The sequence below is a fragment of the Oncorhynchus gorbuscha genome, linkage group LG06 (assembly GCF_021184085.1).
Source record: "Oncorhynchus gorbuscha isolate QuinsamMale2020 ecotype Even-year linkage group LG06, OgorEven_v1.0, whole genome shotgun sequence".
Classification (NCBI taxonomy): domain Eukaryota; kingdom Metazoa; phylum Chordata; class Actinopteri; order Salmoniformes; family Salmonidae; genus Oncorhynchus; species Oncorhynchus gorbuscha.
The window spans coordinates 25,980,932-26,001,437 of NC_060178.1; the positions used below are offsets into that span (position 1 = coordinate 25,980,932).

The 20,506-nt window shown below is 45.4% G+C and overlaps 1 protein-coding gene across 1 annotated transcript in view; it reads right to left on the reverse strand.

The window, feature by feature from the left end:
• Positions 1-20,506, reverse strand: part of LOC124037759 (breast cancer anti-estrogen resistance protein 3-like) — a 57,509-nt gene that overhangs the window by 7,081 nt on the left and 29,922 nt on the right. The window contains 1 exon segment of the mRNA XM_046352777.1: positions 3,599-3,727. Coding sequence (XP_046208733.1) covers positions 3,599-3,727 — 129 coding nt within the window.

Below are 20,506 nucleotides of genomic sequence, written 5' to 3' on the forward strand. Positions count from 1 at the left end.
CTGTATCACGGAGGCGCTCCGCACCGCTAAAGCTAACTCTCTCTCCTCTGCTCTCATCCTTCTAGACCTATCGGCTGCCTTCGATACTGTGAATCATCAGATCCTCCTCTCCACCCTCTCCGAGTTGGGCATCTCTGGCGCGGCCCACGCTTGGATTGCGTCCTACCTGACAGGTCGCTCCTACCAGGTGGCGTGGCGAGAATCTGTCTCCTCACCACGCGCTCTCACCACTGGTGTCCCCCAGGGCTCTGTTCTAGGCCCTCTCCTATTCTCGCTATACACCAAGTCACTTGGCTCTGTCATAACCTCACATGGTCTCTCCTATCATTGCTATGCAGACGACACACAATTAATCTTCTCCTTTCCCCCTTCTGATGACCAGGTGGCGAATCGCATCTCTGCATGTCTGGCAGACATATCAGTGTGGATGACGGATCACCACCTCAAGCTGAACTTTGGCAAGACGGAGCTGCTCTTCCTCCCGGGGAAGGACTGCCCGTTCCATGATCTCGCCATCACGGTTGACAACTCCATTGTGTCCTCCTCCCAGAGCGCTAAGAACCTTGGCGTGATCCTGGACAACACCCTGTCGTTCTCAACTAACATCAAGGCGGTGGCCCGTTCCTGTAGGTTCATGCTCTACAACATCCGCAGAGTATGACCCTGCCTCACACAGGAAGCGGGGCAGGTCCTAATCCAGGCACTTGTCATCTCCCGTCTGGATTACTGCAACTCGCTGTTGGCTGGGCTCCCTGCCTGTGCCATTAAACCCCTACAACTCATCCAGAACGCCGCAGCCCATCTAGTGTTCAACCTTCCCAAGTTCTCTCACGTCACCCCGCTCCTCCGCTCTCTCCACTGGCTTCCAGTTGAAGCTCGCATCCGCTACAAGACCATGGTGCTTGCCTACGGAGCTGTGAGGGGAACGGCACCTCTGTACCTCCAGGCTCTGATCAGGCCCTACACCCAAATAAGGGCACTGCGTTCATCCACCTCTGGCCTGCTCGCCTCCCTACCACTGAGGAAGTACAGTTCCCGCTCAGCCCAGTCAAAACTGTTCGCTGCTCTGGCTCCCCAATGGTGGAACAAACTTCCTCACGACGCCAGGACAGCGGAGTCTATCACCACCTTCCGGAGACACCTGAAACCCCACCTCTTTAAGGAATACCTAGGATAGGATAAAGTAATCCTTCTCACCCCCCTTAAAATATTTAGATGCACTATTGTAAAGTGGCTGTTCCACTGGATGTCATAAGGTGAATGCACCAATTTGTAAGTCGCTCTGGATAAGAGCGTCTGCTAAATGACTTAAATGTAAATGTAAATGCTGGCTCACACCCCTTACAAGGTCACAACGTAAGACATGGAACAAGGCTGCAGGGCTCCCTGGCCTACATACACTCCACTGAGAGATACAGTAGGATGGAACCAGAAGGGGACAGGTGTACTGGGAAATGGGATGGGTGGCACAGTGAGCACAGATGAGCTGTTATCTTAGGGATGATGATTAGACGACTTATAGAGGTGTGGTCCCTGGCAGATCAGTGGACGGCTATAATAAAAGAGGTTAATAAATAGCATCATGTCATTTGATTGCACCCATGTGTTGTTACCATCCAATTAAGACCTGTCGCTCTGTGTGTGTGTGTGATGAGGCTGGGGTTCATGGACCGAGCTCTATGTGTGTGTGTGCTGAGGCTGGGGTTCATGGACCGAGCTCTATGTGTGTGTGTGCTGAGGCTGGGGTTCATGGACCGAGCTCTATGTGTGTGCGTGCTGAGGCTGGGGTTCATGGACCGAGCTCTATGTGTGTGCGTGCTGAGGCTGGGGTTCATGGACCGAGCTCTGTGGCCTGAGCTTTCACTACTAAGTGTGTGTCAGCGCCGCTCTGTTCACACTGACAAGTTCTCAGTGACGAGCTCTTAGTGAGATACTGATGAAAGCACAAGGTTGAAATGAAGCCCATTTCAATTAACCATTCAGCCACAGTATGTCAAACTGACAGTGAGTCTTCCCTTTTGTCACTGAGCCTCACACAGCCTAATGGACTTAATACAGCCAGTGCTGTAGAACAGACCTGTCAAGATAAATACTTATTTCCGTTGTTGACTTGTCCTTATTTGTCTGATTCTGATCTGGCTCAACCAGTTTCAGACAAGTTGTTACCTGAGAGTGAATCATAGGAAAAAACACAGTCTCTGATTTGACTACCCTGTGTACAAGCACTTATTTGAGCTGAGCTCTGGGTGTTGAGGTGGGTCTTCATCACTAACACTCCTCAGACTTTACATCCCCGTGTTCAAATCAAGGCTCAGCCCCTAGAGCCCTTAAACTCAACTCTGGACCTCAAAGCCAGTTTCCACTGTGTTTTTGTCTCCTGCTGTTCTTCTCTAATCAGGGGCTGATTTAGACCTGGGACACCAGGTGGGTGAGTCCCCTCTAATCAGGGGCTGATTTTAGACCTGGGACACCAGGTTGGTGCAATTAATGATCAGGTAGAACAGAAAACCAACAGGCTCCTGACCTCCGAGGGTAATAGTTGAACACTGCTGCGCTAGTTGTCAGAGGGCAGGGATCTGTCACACTGTCACAGTCCCCTCCTACATTTACATTTACATTTAAGTCATTTAGCAGACGCTCTTATCCAGAGCGACTTACAAATTGGTGCATTCACCTTATGACATCCAGTGGAACAGTCACTTTACAATAGTGCATCTAAAACTTAAGGGGGGGGGGGGGTGAGAGGGATTACTTATCCTATCCTAGGTATTCCTTAAAGAGGTGGGGTTTCAGGTGTCTCCGGAAGGTGGTGATTGACTCCGCTGTCCTGGCGTCGTGAGGGAGTTTGTTCCACCATTGGGGGGGCCAGGGCAGCAAACAGTTTTGACTGGGCTGAGCGGGAGCTGTACTTCCTCAGTGGTAGGGAGGCGAGCAGGCCAGAGGTGGATGAACGCAGTGCCAGACCCTCGGCCATGTAGCTTTTACTCTTCAGTCCACATGAAAGAGACACAGATCCCCTCGAGAAACCTCTAGTCACTGGGAGTTTTCACATATTTATGACAAGAGCTGCCTGCCAAAGTGTCTGAGCTCCCTGACTCCATTCACATAATACCCCAGTGTGACCAGACAAGGCATTGTGTTGGATGTCATTACAGAGATTTTTGGTTGAGCTTGGAAACGTGTCTGTCTGGCCAGCTGTCCTGCTCTGCGTGGGTATGCAAGGTTTTGCATGGTTGCCATGTTTTCAGAGTGCCAGTGCTGTGATTCCTCCACAGGGTGGGAGTGACAGGCCCCTGAATGAAATCAGTGTGCAACTGGACACCCGGCCGTAGCTGTTGGCAACAGAGGAACGCCTCCCCTCTGCATGCTTTCATTGGGCTGGTCGTGTTTCACATTAAGCCTCTCTTAGCTCCATCTCTTTATTTCAATATCCTCTTTCACAAAGAGCCAGCATGTGCCGCCGGCCACAAAAAATACACTTTATCAAGAATCCTTTGACTCAAGCTAAATCATTGGACTCTAAAACAGGCATGGCAAACAGGCAGCTGAGTTGTCCCTCCAGAGAAAGAGAGTGTGTTTTGTGGGTTTTTTTTATTACCTGTCTGGGGATGGCACCATGGTACCAGGCGTGGCTGCGTGGTTCCTCACTGCCCAGCTTCAGCTCGTCTTCCAGCTCCTTGCGTAGTTTCTCCGGTGGGCCCTCCATGATGTACTTGTCCCTGGAGAACTGCACATAGACAGGAAGAACAGGCTCTTTCAGTACTGGTATCCTCTCAGACATGGTTGCTGTACTGAGGGTGCACACTGTGTGCACTGCACTGGCTGTCTGCATCTATCTGTCGGTCTGTCTATGTACCGGTAAACCTTTGTAATATAACTCTCCCTCTACTGTTTCTAGCTACCTCTCACACACACTTTATTTTTCTCTCTCCCTCTTCGTCTTTTTTTCTGTGTAAGCATGTGTCATACAGAGCTCTCCTCCCCTCTTTGTTTCCTGGGCTGTAACTTCCCAGAGATACACTATGCCGAAGACTCCAATTGGCCGAGGGCTCTACCTGCCTCTGCTTTGACTGCTGTGTCATATCCTGGCCTTGTTGCCATGCCCCTCTGCCCTGTTCTGCCCCAGCAAGAGGCCTCCGGGTGGAGCAACAACACACTCACCTGAATACAGTGACACACACACTCATACACACACAGTCCACTATGCCAGGCTGCTGTGATTCACACTAGGATTTACAGTCTACTTGCATAGTTCAAAACACACATTGTGTCAGTCATGTAGCAAAAAGGGGACATGGGATGACCTCATCTATCATAGCAGGTTCCTGCCAGGAAATACCCCTCAGGTTGATAATACAGAGACTCTTCTCAGTCCTGCTTTGAGGAAATCCTCTTTCACAATCAATAGACTTCCCCTCCACACTGTCTTCCTGCTTTGGCTTATATTTTCTAAACGCATTATAAAAGGGTTGGTCTGTTGCACAACTTGTCTGTCTGCCCGTAATATATGTCGTACTGAGTTAGACGTAATACTTCTGGAGACATAATGACAATTCACTCCAGTGGCGCCACTTGTGGGGTTGAACCGAGCATCAGTTTTCCACTTTTTTAGCTAGAGGTCCGTTAGACCCTGAACAACAACAATGTTTTAAAACTCTGCTGCTTTTTAAACCAACCCCCTGGAGATGGCAGGCAGCATTAGACTGGGGGAAAGTACTGTAGCCATTGTGTTCTTCTGGGATGTTGGCACCCAATCTGCATCTTTCCAAAACACAATTTGAGCATTACAAGGGGCTGCCAAGACCTGGATCATAAAGAAATGTTGTTGGGGGGGGTTGACTGGCAATTCAGCGTCAGCCCTAAGGGTGAGCAATGACCTGAAGGGTTATTGTGTTCCATCAACTCAATACCTTCCTGCAGTAACCAATATTATACTTGGTTTTCTAATGCATTAACCGTACTTACCTAGTGCTGTCTTTGTCCCTGCACACTAAAACAATGGTATTTATGGCGGATATTGACATCACCAACAATAGCCTTGAGTACAGAAACTCTTCATAAAGCTCTGTTTTTCCCTTTAAAGGAATGGGACAGGAACACACCCATTTGTCCCCAACTAAAATAGCATGAGGCCTTCTTGTCATTGGCTAACTGTTCGGAATGTTCAGAATGCAGTGTTTGGCTTCACTGACCACTTACAGAAGCAGACACTGTATTGTGCTGCTCCTAACAGGCAATTTGCTACTACTGCTTAACCTAGGGCTAAATCTGTTAGGCTGCGCTCACCCTTGTCCCCAGAGAGAACATTTGAAGGACTGTAAATTTCAGTTTTTTATGTTGTGGTCGACTGAATTATATGCCAACTAAAACTGAATTAAGGCTCCAGGAAATGGTTTTATATTGGCATGAGGGGGAGGAGGGGGTAAGCATGGGAAACTCTAGCATGAGTTAATATGGCGCTATTTGTTTTACCAGAGAGCTAATTTAGCTACGGGTTGCTGCTTTATATATCTGTATACATCTTATTAGACCTGTTGGGGAGACAGTGGTCCTGCTGCTCATCAGATTAAAATAGGTTTCATGTGTTTCAAAGGCAAGTCTCAAACTTAATTATGAGAGAGAGCGGGAGAGAGACTTCCTCAAGTGAGGATACAGATGACTGAGACTGAACCCGTACAACATGAGAAAGCATCCCAAATCCCTCCCCCCTTACAGACATGCATGCTGAACTTAGAGTGGTGAGCAATGTACAGTGCCTTGCGAAAGTATTCAGCCCCCTTGAACTTTGCGACCTTTTGCCACATTTCAGGCTTCAAACATAAAGATATAAAACTGTATATTATTGTGAAGAATCAACAACAAGTGGGACACAATCATGAAGTGGAACGACATTTATTGGATATTTCAAACTTTTTTAACAAATCGAAAACTGAAAAATTGGGCGTGCAAAATTATTCAGCCCCTTTACTTTCAGTGCAGCAAACTCTCTCCAGAAGTTCAGTGAGGATCTCTGAATGATCCTATGTTGACCTAAATGACTAATGATGATAAATACAATCCACCTGTGTGTAATCAAGTCTCCGTATAAATGCACCTGCACTATGATAGTCTCAGAGGTCCGTTAAAAGTGCAGAGAGCATCATGAAGAACAAGGAACACACCAGGCAGGTCCGAGATACTGTTGTGAAGAAGTTTAAAGCCGGATTTGGATACAAAAGATTTCCCAAGCTTTAAACATCCCAAGGAGCACTGTGCAAGCGATAATATTTAAATGGAAGGAGTATCAGATCACTGCAAATATACCAAGACCTGGCCGTCCCTCTAAACTTTCAGCTCATACAAGGAGAATACTGATCAGAGATGCAGCCAAGAGGCCCATGATCACTCTGGATGAACTGCAGAGATCTACAGCTGAGGTGGGAGACTCTGTCCATAGGACAACAATCAGTCGTATATTGCACAAATCTGGCCTTTATGGAAGAGTGGCAAGAAGAAAGCCATTTCTTAAAGATATCCATAAAAATTGTTGTTTAAAGTTTGCCACAAGCCACCTGGGAGACACACCAAACATGTGGAAGAAGGTGCTCTGGTCAGATGAAACCAAAATTGAACTTTTTTGGCAACAATGCAAAACGTTATGTTTGGCATAAAAGCAACACAGCTCATCACCCTGAACACACCATCCCCACTGTCAAACATGGTGGTGGCAGCGTCATGGTTTGGGCCTGCTTTTCTTCAGCAGGGACAGTGAAGATGGTTAAAATTGATGGGAAGATGGATGGAGCCAAATACAGGACCATTCTGGAAGAAAACCTGATGGAGTCTGCAAAAGACCTGAGACTGGGACGGAGATTTGTCTTCCAACAAGACAATGATCCAAAACATAAAGCAAAATCTACAATGGAATGGTTCAAAAATGAACATATCCAGGTGTTAGAATGGCCAAGTCAAAGTCCAGTCCTGAATCCAATTGAGAATCTGTGGAAAGAACTGAAAACTGCTGTTCACAAATGCTCTCCATCCAACCTCACTGAGCTCGAGCTGTTTTGCAAGGAGGAATGGGAAAAAAATTCAGTCTCTCGATGTGCAAAACTGATAGAGACATACCCCAAGCGACTTACAGCTGTAATCGCAGCAAAAGGTGGCGCTACAAAGTATTAACTTAAGGGGGCTGAATAATTTTGCACGCCCAATTTTTCAGTTTTTGATGTTAAAAAAGTTTTAAATATCCAATAAATGTCGTTCCACTTCATGATTGTGTCCCACTTGTTGTTGATTTTTCACCAAAAAATACAGTTTTATAACTTTGTTTGAAGCCTGAAATGTAGCAAAAGGTCAAAGTTCAAGGGGGCCGAATACTTTCGCAAGGCACTGTATGTGAAGCACACAAGATCTGTCCGTGTCATGACAGAAGTAGTTAAATATTCTTCCTACACTGCATCCTTTGAGCTGGCAGGCCTTCACTCTGCTTTACTGTGGATACGCACATACACACAAAAACACGCACGAGTGTGCCTGCACACACACAAACACCCTGGGGGAGAAGGGGCTGGCCGCAGCCTGTCAGCCAGGTGTGATGCCCGCACGGCCTAACACTCCCCTAGAAACGGCCCACTACCCTGGGGCAGCTGAGGAGAGAGCGCCTGCATCTCACTAACACGGCCGGACCGAGCATGAGATCCTAGATACTATTGGTGGCCTGTGTCCTCGACAGCTACAAGTCTAGAAGTCACAGCTAATGGTAAGGTTATGGTAAGATTATTCCGAATGGTCAGAGACAAGATTTTGGTCCATATGGTAACACAGTCCTGGTGGATGTTATATACTGTAACTCCAGTCTTGAGTATGGTATCTATCCTATACCAGGCCCTTTGATGGTCTGAGAGAGTGTTACATGGAGATAAATCTGCTCATGGGGGCTGAAAATCATTCTGTTCTGATCACTTGTGTGTACTCAATGAGAGCTGATCAATTATAAACGGCTAAAGGGCTGTTCTTATGCACGACACAACACGGAGGTATATTGGCCAAATACCACAAACCCCCGAGGTGCCTTATTGCCATTCTAAACTGGTTACCAACGTAATTAGAGCAGTAAAAATAAATGTTTCGTCATACCCAAGGTATACGGTCTGATAAGCCATGGCTGTCAGCTAATCAGCATTCAGAGCTCGACCCACTCAGTTTATAATGGCATATATACCACAGCCGCTTGGGCCTTATCGCTTAACTATAACGTACTTGTATAACATGAATGCCCGTGTGTCAATCAAATCAATCAATTCTTGGATATGCCCTGCTGTGCATCACAGCTGAGGGACCTCCCTGTGTGGCTCTGTCAGAGGAAGTTCAGCCATCCAGTGAGAATAGAGAATATTATAGGACAAGCATGTAGTTCAGTGTAGTGTTTCACTGTCCTGAAATATCAACCAAAGTCCTATTTCTGGCTCTGGCATTAGCCTCTGTCACAGGCTTACAGGCATCATGCTATTTCCATGGATACGCTGACAGGGTGAAACCGTTGCAGAAGGGTATGTGTGGTATGTGTCAGAGCTGTACCGTGTCGTTGCATGACTCTGGTGTGTGCCCCCAGGGGTCCTTCATTGAACAGAGTTATGACGAGTGAAATAAAAAAGCAGGTTGGCATTAATTGTCATGAATCTTGCCCTGGAGGCATCTCTGCAGAATGGTCACTAGCTGGCACAGCCACAAAGCCATACAATCTCATTTTGACCCTAACCACACTTCTAACTCGAAAACCTGACCCAAAAGCAAATTTGAGTTTTCATGATTTTTGTACGATAAATCCAATTTTGACTTTGCAGCTGGCCCACCTGGCTGAAATCGTTAAGTTCTGCCTCCAGGGCAAGATTCATTACAATAAATGTCAACCTGCAATAAAAAAAATGCACCCCTGGCTAGGCCTGAATAGTGTGCAATGTAATATTACATACAACCACAGAAAAGTAAGCAAACATAGCATGGCCACTACTGTATGTCAATGATGTAATGTAAATATCACTATCTCCTCTGAGTGTATATACACGTCAGCCATAGAGGCTTACAATCGCAGGCCTGGGCAGGCGAGCACAGACTGAAATAACCACTGATGGCTCTGGCATTGTACTGAAGGATGGGCGGCCATGCCGTGGCAGGGTAGGCAGGCATTCTCTCTCTATGTTGTCAACAGTCTTTAGAGGCCTTCAGGCCCAGCCAGCACCGCTCAACCTTAAAATGACCAGGCGCTCCATATTCACACAGCAGCCTAAGAAAAGCATCTATCAAGGAGCTGTTTGTCTTTACTTCAGTCTTTACTTTTTTCAATTCATTACATAATACTACCGAAGACCTTCAACCTCCATCCAAACTCACAGAGTTCCTCCTCTCCCTCTCCTTGACACTTAGCCCTGTTGATTTAAGGGTGTTTTATAGCGGTATGGGGATCTTGACGCCAACTGAAGTCGATTTTCTTGGCATTTCCTGGCTTTTCAACAGCACTGAGGCACCACTTTACGATGCTGGGGAATTACAGCATGCCCTGGTCCACTTAGCTGGAGGCAATCAACTCTTAACCTGAGTTTTAAAATAGCTCCGGTATAATTACTTCTGAGGAGCCTGATGATACGATGGCCATGCATTCAGTCAACTAAATGTCATTTTCTTTTAATAAACTGCTCATTTATATTGTTCAGCGCTGCACACATTATGCCGGCATGTTCACACATTTGTTTGACTGATCATGTGGTTGCTTTTTAAAGGCCTTCCCTTTACAGTCCATGTCATCACCTTGGAAAGCACCCATCCATATTAGGCTGACAATCATGAGTGTGTCAAGTGCATATCTCTGGCTGGGCTCAGTCACATTACCCTGACTACCATTCCCTAAAACAGTTAAGTGGTGTCACCTTCATCTTCACCCAGATTACTAGCTAAATAGCACAACCCCCAGAATGATACAGAGGCAAAAACAGCAGGACAGTGACAGAAGTTTCATCCTTCCAGATGAACACGGGCGATAATTGTTTGTTTGTTCTGAGGGCTGTGAGTTACTGGAAATGCTTGAGGTTCATTGTCTGATTTATTGACTTGAGGAAGTAGTGATGAGTTTAGTGGGTTCTCCTCAGAGAGCTGGCCCCTTCACCCCCTGCTCCAGATGATGGTTTCTGTAGCGGTTTGTTATTAGTAATCTCTCTGGGTTTTAACCGGGATCTAGCTTACTAGGGACCGCTGGTTGTGATTGTGAACAGCCAGGACCTTGCCCCATAATCATCTCGTAAGTATCATTGATTTCTCAGAATATTATATATATATACTGTACATACACGACATGACCAAAAGTATGTGGACACCTGCTCGTCAAATGTGGAGTTGGTCCCCCCTTTGCTGCTGTAACAGTCTCCACACTTCTCAGATGTTTTTCACTAGATTTAACATTGCTGCGGGTACTTGCTTCCATTCAGAAACAAGAGCGTTAGTGAGGTTTGGCACTGATGTTTGGCGATTAGACCTGGCTCGCAATCAGTCTTTAAATTCATCCCAAAGGAGTTTGAAGGGGTTGAGGTCAGGGCTCGTCCATTGGAATGCCAGATGGGGAAACCAAATCAACTAATCAACTAATTTGTATATATATAGTGTATTTTATATACTGATATAAATACCCCTTCAAATTTCAGCCACGTCCTTTGCCGACAGGTCCATAAAATCAAACACACAGCCATGCAATCTCCACAGACAAACATTGGCAGTTGAATGGCCTTACTGAAGGGATCAGCGCAACTCAATATCAGGAAGGTGTTCATAATGTTTTGTACACACAGAGATGGCAACACAGGGCTCAGTGGACCCTATGGTCAGGCTGCTATTAAAGGGAAACTTCACAAATTTTCAACTTCATATTCATCATCTCCAGCAGCATCCCAACATCAACATGTGAAAATGGCGCATTTCTATGTTTTGTAGTATAAAAGGAAAGAGGAAGATTAGTGTTTCCAATGACATCAATGTGTATCATGTGATTTTTAACCAATTGTGAGTAGGCATTGCCTGCTAATTGGTTTATGTCATTGGAAACACTTATCTTCCTCTATATAGACAAGTCAGTTAATGAACAAATTCTGTAACAATGATGGCCTACCCCGGCCAAACCCGAACCCGGACGACGCTGGGCCAATTGTGCCCTGCCCAATGGGACTCTCAATTACGGCCGGTTGTGATACAGCCTGAAATCGAACTCGGGTCTGTAGTGACGCCTCTAGCACTGAGATGCAGTGTCTTAGACTGCTGTGCCACTCGGGAGCCCATAGACGATGATGAATATGAAGTAGAACATTTTTAAATGTCCCGTTTAAGCTGACGGCCCATTCATTCAGTCAGTCTCCAGTCCCTCTAGTTAACAGAACCATCATAAGCCGCTTGGAGATAATGACCGCTTGGAGATAACGATTTCTTATTCCTAATCCCGGTCCTTACATTGCTAACCCTGTAGTATACATCAGTAAACATCCGTGTTTCCCATCTCCAGTGCTCAAGTACCCCCAACACTACGCATTTTTATTGAAGCCCTGGACAAGCACACCTGATTTAACTTGTCAACTAATCATCAAGCCCTCCATTAATTAAATTGTGTATGTTTGCCCAGGGCTACAACAAACATGTGTGCTGTTGGAGGCACTGGAGTTTGGAAACACTGGCCTAAATGGTTGAAACTCTAGTCACTTGGCAGTGCAGATTTAGGATTACATGTGGAGCTGAACCCAGGGGGACCTATAATACCAATGGCCTAGTATACATCCAACATTTGTCACAGAAATGTGATAGCCAGAATGTTCCCTCAGAACATCAACCCTGTGGGTGATTACTGAGTTTCCTGTGGACATGGGGGGAGAAGGACACTGCGCTACAGAGGTTAAGGAAAAGGGGGGAATATTTAGTGGTCTTTCATGGCCTTTCTATCATTCTCATCTGTGATTTGCTATGTGGGCTCACCCTTCCTGTGTAGGGGTAAACTGATAGGACCATCAGGGCATCCTATCTCTGTCTGAGGCCCCTCAGGAGACCTGCTGCAGTCCACTCACCCTCCATTATCTCTTGACCTGTTTACGACAACTGGGCTCCATGGCCATGTCTATCCACAACAATACACTGGTAATATAATGTCCAGAAACAGGACACATCCGTACAGGAAAGCATGCGACGTGATGGATATGGAGGAGAGGACATGAGCCTTAAAGGGGCAATCCGTAGCTTCTACATCCCTCTGGAATTATATGTACCCATTGATCCTTCAAGAAAAAAACTTATCAATGCCTCATGTGCTAGTTCAACTGTCGTACCCCATCAGATCCCACCATATAAGCTTATTTTACTCCAATGTTTGTAAACAAAGTAAATGTAAACACACACTACACTATTTAGCCTCAAAACATGGTTAAAACTATCATTTTGATTTCACGGATGGTCAGTCCTTGCATCCATAGCTCTGTCTGAATTCGACAGTGGTTACATTTCTCCAGCCTCATCCCTCACCTTTATCTCAAAACAGGGGCGGGAACAACAATTTGTTATTGTTTCAACTGCTGATTGCTGCTTTAAAGTCCACATTTCTCTGAAGCGGCGCTGTTCTGATCGGTTGTACTTCTTCTACTTCGTCACTTTGTCTAAAAGATGAAAGCCTTCCTTCAGAGTTTTGTTTTGTTTGCCATTTGGAAGGATTTGTAAAACCTCATTGTTTAGATGGAGTAGAAGAATGCGGGGGTTTTGTGTCCACCTTGGCTGTGTTAAATCGGCACCTTCCAGAGGCTTTTCTCTTATTTGCACTTATTCATTTAACCTTTATATAACTAGGCAAGTCAGTTAAGAAGAAATTATTATTTACAATGACGGCCTACCAAAAGGCAAAAGGCCTCCTGCGGGGATAGAGGCTGGGATTAAAACTAAAAAGAATACAAATATAAATATAGGATTGCTGTGCTCCCCCACAGCAATCCACTCAGCCCATCACATTAAAAGCACTATACATTATGTGGGTTGAATGCTGTAACAACACAGAATAAAACAATGAATAAAAGTCCCATGATGGTAGTGACTACCCATTATTACTTCACATGTATTAACCATCATAAAGTCATCATCTCATCTCTGTAGAGCTGCTGCCTATGCTGTCTGACAAAATCACTATCTTAGTAGTTCTTCAAAGTAAATAAGGCTTTGTGACTGCTGAATAGTAACTATCAATCACTTAGATCATGTATTTTCAGAGTCCTGAAGCAACCGCTTTCTATCCCTCTCGATCGCTCGTTCTCGCTTCTCGGTCTCCCTATCTGCTATACACAGACCGGACAAGTTTAAGCGGCGCAATGGATTATGGTCATTGTAGTTAATTACCATGTTTTCTGCGCTAAACTATGTAGAATATTGGCCTGTTGGAAAATACAACTCCCTACTACATCGCCAATTCAGGCTTGATCTAATTCACCTCTACAGAAACTGCACATCGAGCTCACAGAAAAAAAACTGAATGAAATGGAATTCAAATAATTGAATTGTTTAAAAACTGAAAAATAACTATCATTTTGGTTAATTGCTTAACACTACGACTCTGACCTTGCAGAGTGTGTGTGGTGTTTGCACACTCCGCATACAGTACAGCTCCTTGGAGCTACATGGCTGTCGTCCACTCCCAGCTGTGCTGCTGAGCTGCCTGGGTCCTTTATTAGTGCTTAAGCCACTGCTGGCTGTTGTTTTAATGGAGAGGAAATGAGTGAGACGTCTTTCAGTAGCTAGCACATAGCACAGGCCCCAGAGTAATTCTCCTTACTTGGCTACCCATCCACATCGTTCCGGCCAAACTGATGTTTCTTCTCCACGATGAGTCTGGATTTTCCTCACCCACATACAATTTCTAGAACGGGAACACATTGTGACCATTCGGATTGGTCCCAGAGCCAGCCTGATGACATTATCAACTTCTAGGATGGGAGATTCAGACTGAATGTACGTAGCGATTGACAGAGCAGCGGAATTAAATTCAGAGTGAGTCCGTCCAGCAATAATTCTCCCTCTTTAATGGCCCCATGCACCAGAGCCCAGAGCCCCAAGGCCCAACACTGCCCACTGCGTTACCCCCTGTGACCCCGACACACAGACTAACGTGTCCAAACCAGGTATTTACATGGAACTATTTTAAGCCTGGGCCAAACAAAACAGAGCCAACGTCTAAGCTAACAGACTATCTGGACTCTCTAGGGTCCGCTGGGCCCAAACAGCCAGACTCCAGGAGCAACAAACTGTGGGCTATTTTGGGGCAAATATCTCTCCTTAAAATAATAGAATCAGATTAATCATAGACTTGTACTAAACGTGCCGTTCTCCACTGTGGGCGATGATGAGAGAGGGTCACCAAAGAACTGAGAGAATCCAGAAAGAAATGGGGATGGAGGGATCACTAGCCCTACGTGATGGACGAGTGTGAGAGCCAGCATAGACGTAGATGATAATTCTGATGAGGAGGAGGACTAGGGGTGAGGGGCTGAGCTCACTGTGGTTAAAACTGATGAGCTTTGGGGCAGTAGACCTCCAGGGAAAAGTCACTTCCTATAAGCCTTTCAACTCATTTGCAGCTATTTTTACAACCCACTTGTATTACACACTGTGTACAAGGTGTCTCTGCAAGTACTGTACTGTACAGAATAGGCCTACAGTATATGTAATTCTTCAGCCAGCCACAAATAATTGGCATAACTGATAATGGCTATTAATAATGTCAGTATTTTGGTCCATCTCATGACCCCCTTGCCCCTTCTGAAGTTACAGGCCTGTGTCACTTCCATAAACGCTGTTGGGACAGATATAGGGCCTCTCTATAACACTCTTGGGACAGATATAGGGCCTTTCTATAACACTGTTGGGACAGATATACTGTAGTGTCTCTCTCTTTCCAGCCTCACCATCCAATTCACTTAATGCCACTGTAACAATTCCCCCTGATGTCATAAAGGACAGACCACTTTCAATGGGACATATTACAAAGGAATATCAAAGCCATACTTCAAACAAAGAAAAGTAAAGAATATCATTAACTTAAGTGGATTGTGAGATACATTCTAAATCAAATACACAGATTATACAGATGAGCTCTCACACATTTATAGTCCAAGAGCATAGTCACACACACACACACACACACACACACACACACACACACACACACACACACACACACACACACACACACACACACACACACACACACACACACACACACACACACCATCACGAACACACTTAGCATCACTTTCCAACTCCCATAAGTGGTCACATGGAATGGGATATCTGGCTGACCTCTTCACTTACTATAATGAAAATATCTAAACAGCAGGTCTGATCTGGGAGGAAAAAAACAACCAGCACTGACTAACAGGGCTATTTAAAGCTTTCACTCAGACACATGTGCCAGGCAGCACAGAGCATATAACAACACAGAGCAATTAAAAGTTCTCTCCTCCCACAACAGTGACAGACTCTAACCCACATTAACTAGTCAATACAGAGGAGAAAGCTCCCCCAAAAACGACATTCAGCACTCACACAGCCCAGAGGGCACATTCATCACACCCAAACATTCAGGCTACAGTAAGGGATCAAGGATAAAAGCCTCTTTTTAAAGGAGCAACTGATGATTCATCTACATTACCATTGGCTAAGCCTGTTTGCCCAAAGAAAGCTTAGAATAAGATTACAGAGAATGAATCAAAGCCCTTTTCCAGGTTTGATTCATGTTTCCTTTTCACTAAAGTACAGAAGTAATTCCAGGAAATTCGGGGCAGGCAGTTAAGATGACGTGGTTTAAGAAAATGCAAGACACTGACTATGAGAACACACAGTAGGCTATGATGTGAATGCTGACAGATGACCGTGTGACACGAACAGTGGCATGACGTCACTCACCTTGGCCCTGATGACGGAGCTCTTCTGGTAGAAGCAGCACAGGGCTGCAGTCAAGGTACTCAGAACGTTGCATCTCTCTGACATCCTTCGCACCTTTCGGGTTAACTCGCAAAAACGGCCTCACAAACAAATCTTGGCATGAAAAAAGCACAGAGATTCTCAATTAGCCTTCGCCTCTGTCACACCGAGGCGGTGAGCATTGCAGCACCTTACTCTGTGGCTCTCTCTCGTCTCCTTTTCAGTCTAAGCAGCCCTGCTGTCTGTGCTCTACACGGTGAACACACTAATCCATGCTGCTTCACGCAGTCCCGGAGCTCCATGTATGGAGCGGTGGAAACTCCGTGTGATCTTGCTCTCCCACTAATAAAGTCAGAGCCAGCTTGGAGGGCACTGCCTCTACTGCCTCTACCAGGACTAACCCCTGCCGCCCCCTCTTACCACTGGCTGAGTTTAGAGGGAGGGGAGAAGCTCCTGTGTGTTCTTCTGAAGCCCGGTACCCTACCAACAGTGCTGCTCTGATTAACACCGCCACCATAAACATGCTGTGTGATTCTTCTGTTCTTTTAACACACTGCTGTTTTGAACTGTGAAGGTCTTTTTTTTCATACTTGATCTAATACTAAGTCGGTCAGACATAGTTGTTGAACAGAGAAATAGGCAAATGATCTGGTTTCTCAGTCTATATTTAATTTGTCTCTCTGAACAACCATTGAGCAGAATGTAGTAGTACACAGATGGGAAGCAGGAGTAGTGATGAGTGACCAGATACATATTCACTGGGGTCAGAGCAATGTCTCTGTGTCCTTCAATGCTAAGGCCACTTAACTTCAGTCAGAGAGATGGTTGGACTATAACTGAGCATGTCCAGAAGACTGTGTTCTTAATTAGAAAGCAAATGGCACTTAGCAGGTGCTTTTACCCAAATGACTTACAGGGCAATGACTGCATACATATTATGTCGGTGGATCCTGCAGGGACTTGAACCCAAGACCTTGATGTTGTGAACACTGTTACCGACTGAGTCACACTGGCGCAACAGAGGGTGGTGTGGACGGCCCAGTACATCACTGGGGCAGAGCTCCCTGCCACCTAGGACCACTATACCAGGCGGTGTGAGAAGAAGGTCTGGAAAATTGTCAAAGACCCCAGCCACCCAAGTCATAGACTGTTCACCTTGTTCACACCTGAACCGCTTCTACCCCAAAGACTGCTGAACGGTTCATCAAATGGCTGACACACACACACACACACTATATATACATATGCTCACACACACACACACACGCATATTGACGCCACACATACACACAAACACATTTTCACACTCTTCACATATGCTGCAGCTACTCTGGTTGTTATCTATCCTGTTGCCTAATTACATTTACCCCTACCTACATGTACATATTACCTCAATGACCTCGTAACCCTGTACATTGACTCAGTACCGGTACTCCTGGTACAGTATATACAGTAGCTTTGTTATTGTTATTTATTGTTTCTATTTTCTATTGTTATTAGCTCATTTTCATACTTTTTTAGCTCTGCATTGTTTGGAAAAGGCTCGTAATTAAGCATTTCACAGTCAAGTCTCCATCTGTTGTGTTCGGCGCGTGTGACAAATAACATTTGATTTGATTTGACACAGAACCACTTTTTGTCAACTGCCCAAGTAATCCCGACAGAGTGGAATGCCAACCACTCCAACAACTACAGGAATTGACCAACCGCATTTCATTAGCATTGGGCTCTCAAGCTGTCCAGGGAATGTTTGGTTGGACCTCCAATACCATGACATCAGCTGACATCCTAATGTGTGAGCGGTCAAATCCAGCTTTATTCAGTTGTCCGTTGAAAAAGGTTTAGGGGAAACTTACAGCCTATTACCGGCATGTGGGGAAAACGACAGATCGCTAGACGGATGAAAATATACTATAGCAATCAATAGATACAGCCTCACAGGACTGGCTTGCTTCATCCCTATGAATCAGAGATACGGTCCAACTACAGGTGAGGGGGAGTGAGAACCGACTGACCTAATGATGCCGATGTGTGACAGTGAATGACTGCAATGCATACCGCTGCTCATCCATTTACACAATGTCAACAACAACAAAAAGGAAATCTATGTAAAGTGAATACTCTATTGAGTATGTTATTCTACTCCATCTATCTCCAATATGCATCTGGAGCACATCTGGGCCTCTACAGGACAAATCAGTCATCCGTGTGCTTTGTTGTCATGTTGTATAATAGTTTTAAGTGGTCCTCTCTGTCTTGCGCCATTCATAAATCTGTTGTAAGAACAAAAAACTCCCGTCGTAACCGCACTGGGAAAGGGTCAGGAGACCCAATGAGTGCGGGAGTGGAATTACCCAAGAGCCATTAAGAAATGCAAACAGTATCTATGGGCTGGGTTCCCTGCCTCCGAAACGCTCATAAAGTGTAAACAAAGACATTAGGGAAAGCAGGCTGGCACTCCCTCGTCTCTACACAGTGCAGAAATGCTTTCCTGCGGGAAACACATCAAACAAGTTCATTGCTTTCATTAAAACCCCAGAAGACTGCCTGGGAAAGAGAGGAACCTGTTAGAGAGTTTTCACAAGCTTCAAATGACCAGCTTTAAGTAAAGTACCCCCCAAAATACAAACATTTATTTCTCTAGACAAGTGGAATGGAGGAACAGCCAACTCAGAATTCTTTACTTTTGACTGACATCCAGTTGACCTGTATGATCATTTGAATTCTATTACACCTTTATTTAACCAGACAAGTCAACTAAGAACAAATTGTTATTTAACAACAAAAAAACTATGTAAGACAAAACAGACAGAAGATACTGGAAACAGAGCAAATACAACCGCAAACAAACAGTGTATGTGTAGGATGAGGAACTCAACTCGAGGAAGTCTGGGGAGGCCGGGGGAAGCAGGTAGCTGACTAGTGGTGGCTGCTCAGCAACCTGATGGTCTGGGGGTAGAAGCTATTGGCCAGTCTGCTAGTTTTAGCCATGATGCTCCTGTTCTGCCCACGTCTGAGTGATTGAAGCGGGGAGAACAGCCCGTGGCTGAGGTGTCTGTGTGGTTTGACCATTTCATCTCCTCTGAGATGTGTATGTGAGTTTTTTTTCCCGTCTCCACGGCGGCCCCGTTGATGAGGATGGGGGCGTGCCCCACCTGGTTCCTCCTGAAGTTCACAATCAGCTCCTTTGTTTTGCTGACATGGAGGGAGAGGTTTTTTACTTGGCACCACACCATCAGAGTACCTACCTCCACCATGTATGCCATCTCGTCGTTGTTGGTAAACAGGCCTACTACTGTCCCGTCTCAGCAAACTGATGATGGAGTTGGAACTGTGAGGCTACACAGTCGTGGGTATACAGGAAGTACAGGAGGGGACTGAGGACGCACCCTTGTGGGGCTCATGATGGACTGTCATTTGTCAGTTGCATAGGGAAGAGTTCAGTCCCAGGGCTGTGAGATTTGTGGTGAGTTTAGAGGGCACTATGGTACTGAAGGCTGAGCTGTAGGCAATGAACAGCAACCTCACATATGTATTTCTCTTGTCCAGGTGGTTGAGGGCAGTGTGCAGTGCAATGGGGTTTGTGTCATCCGTGGATCTGTCAGGGCGGTAGGTGAAGTGGAGAGAGTCGAGTGTCTCGGGGGGGAGGAGGTGATGTGGTCTTTGACTAGCCTCTCTAAGCACTTCATTATGACGGAAGTGAGTGCTGCGGGTCGGTAGTCATTCATTTCAGTTACTTTACCATTCTTGGACACAAGCATAGAGGCAGATGGATATAGAGCCAGATAGAAGTGTGCAACCAAGCATCAGTAAGTGATGAATTTATCAGAATGCCTTTAGCATGTCAGTGACACTGATGATGACAACACTGTGATGAAAGCTGAGACACACAACACTAACGCTGGCACAGAACCAAAGAGCAGTATTGACCAGTGCCAAGTGTGCCATTACAGCACATCACATACAACATCCACATTTGTCTCTTGGTCATGTCTAAAAGATCTAGAAACTGTGTGTAATGTCTATCTGTCCTTTAGACTTTTGGAAATTACAATGGAAAACACAAATACCATTTCCCTGGAAAGCATATTGGCACATCTTTTAATTCAACTCCAGAAAATAAAAAGAGAAGAACAGACTATCAAGAGATTGACTGGAATTATGGGTGCACTTCAATACTGTCTGTCCAGCTGTTCTGCTGTGTAATTATACTGTAGTACTTCAATCAAACCACTAGAGATTGCCATTTCTCTTACATTGTGGTATGAACTGTGGACTCTGTGGCTGCATTTACACAGACAGCCCAATTCGGATCTTATGCCCAATTATTGTCAAAAGAGCTGACCTCATTTTCCAAGAGATGCAATTAGTGTAAAAAATATCAGAAATGGGCTGCGTTTACACAGACCCTGCTGAAGGGCAGAACTTAGTTCTAACGAGTCTAAGATACAGCCAGGTACAGTAGGTAGGAGCAACAGGGAGAGATGAAGGATGGATCCCATCCTCATAATCCTGCTGGCATCTGCCTCTAACTGGGAGCAGC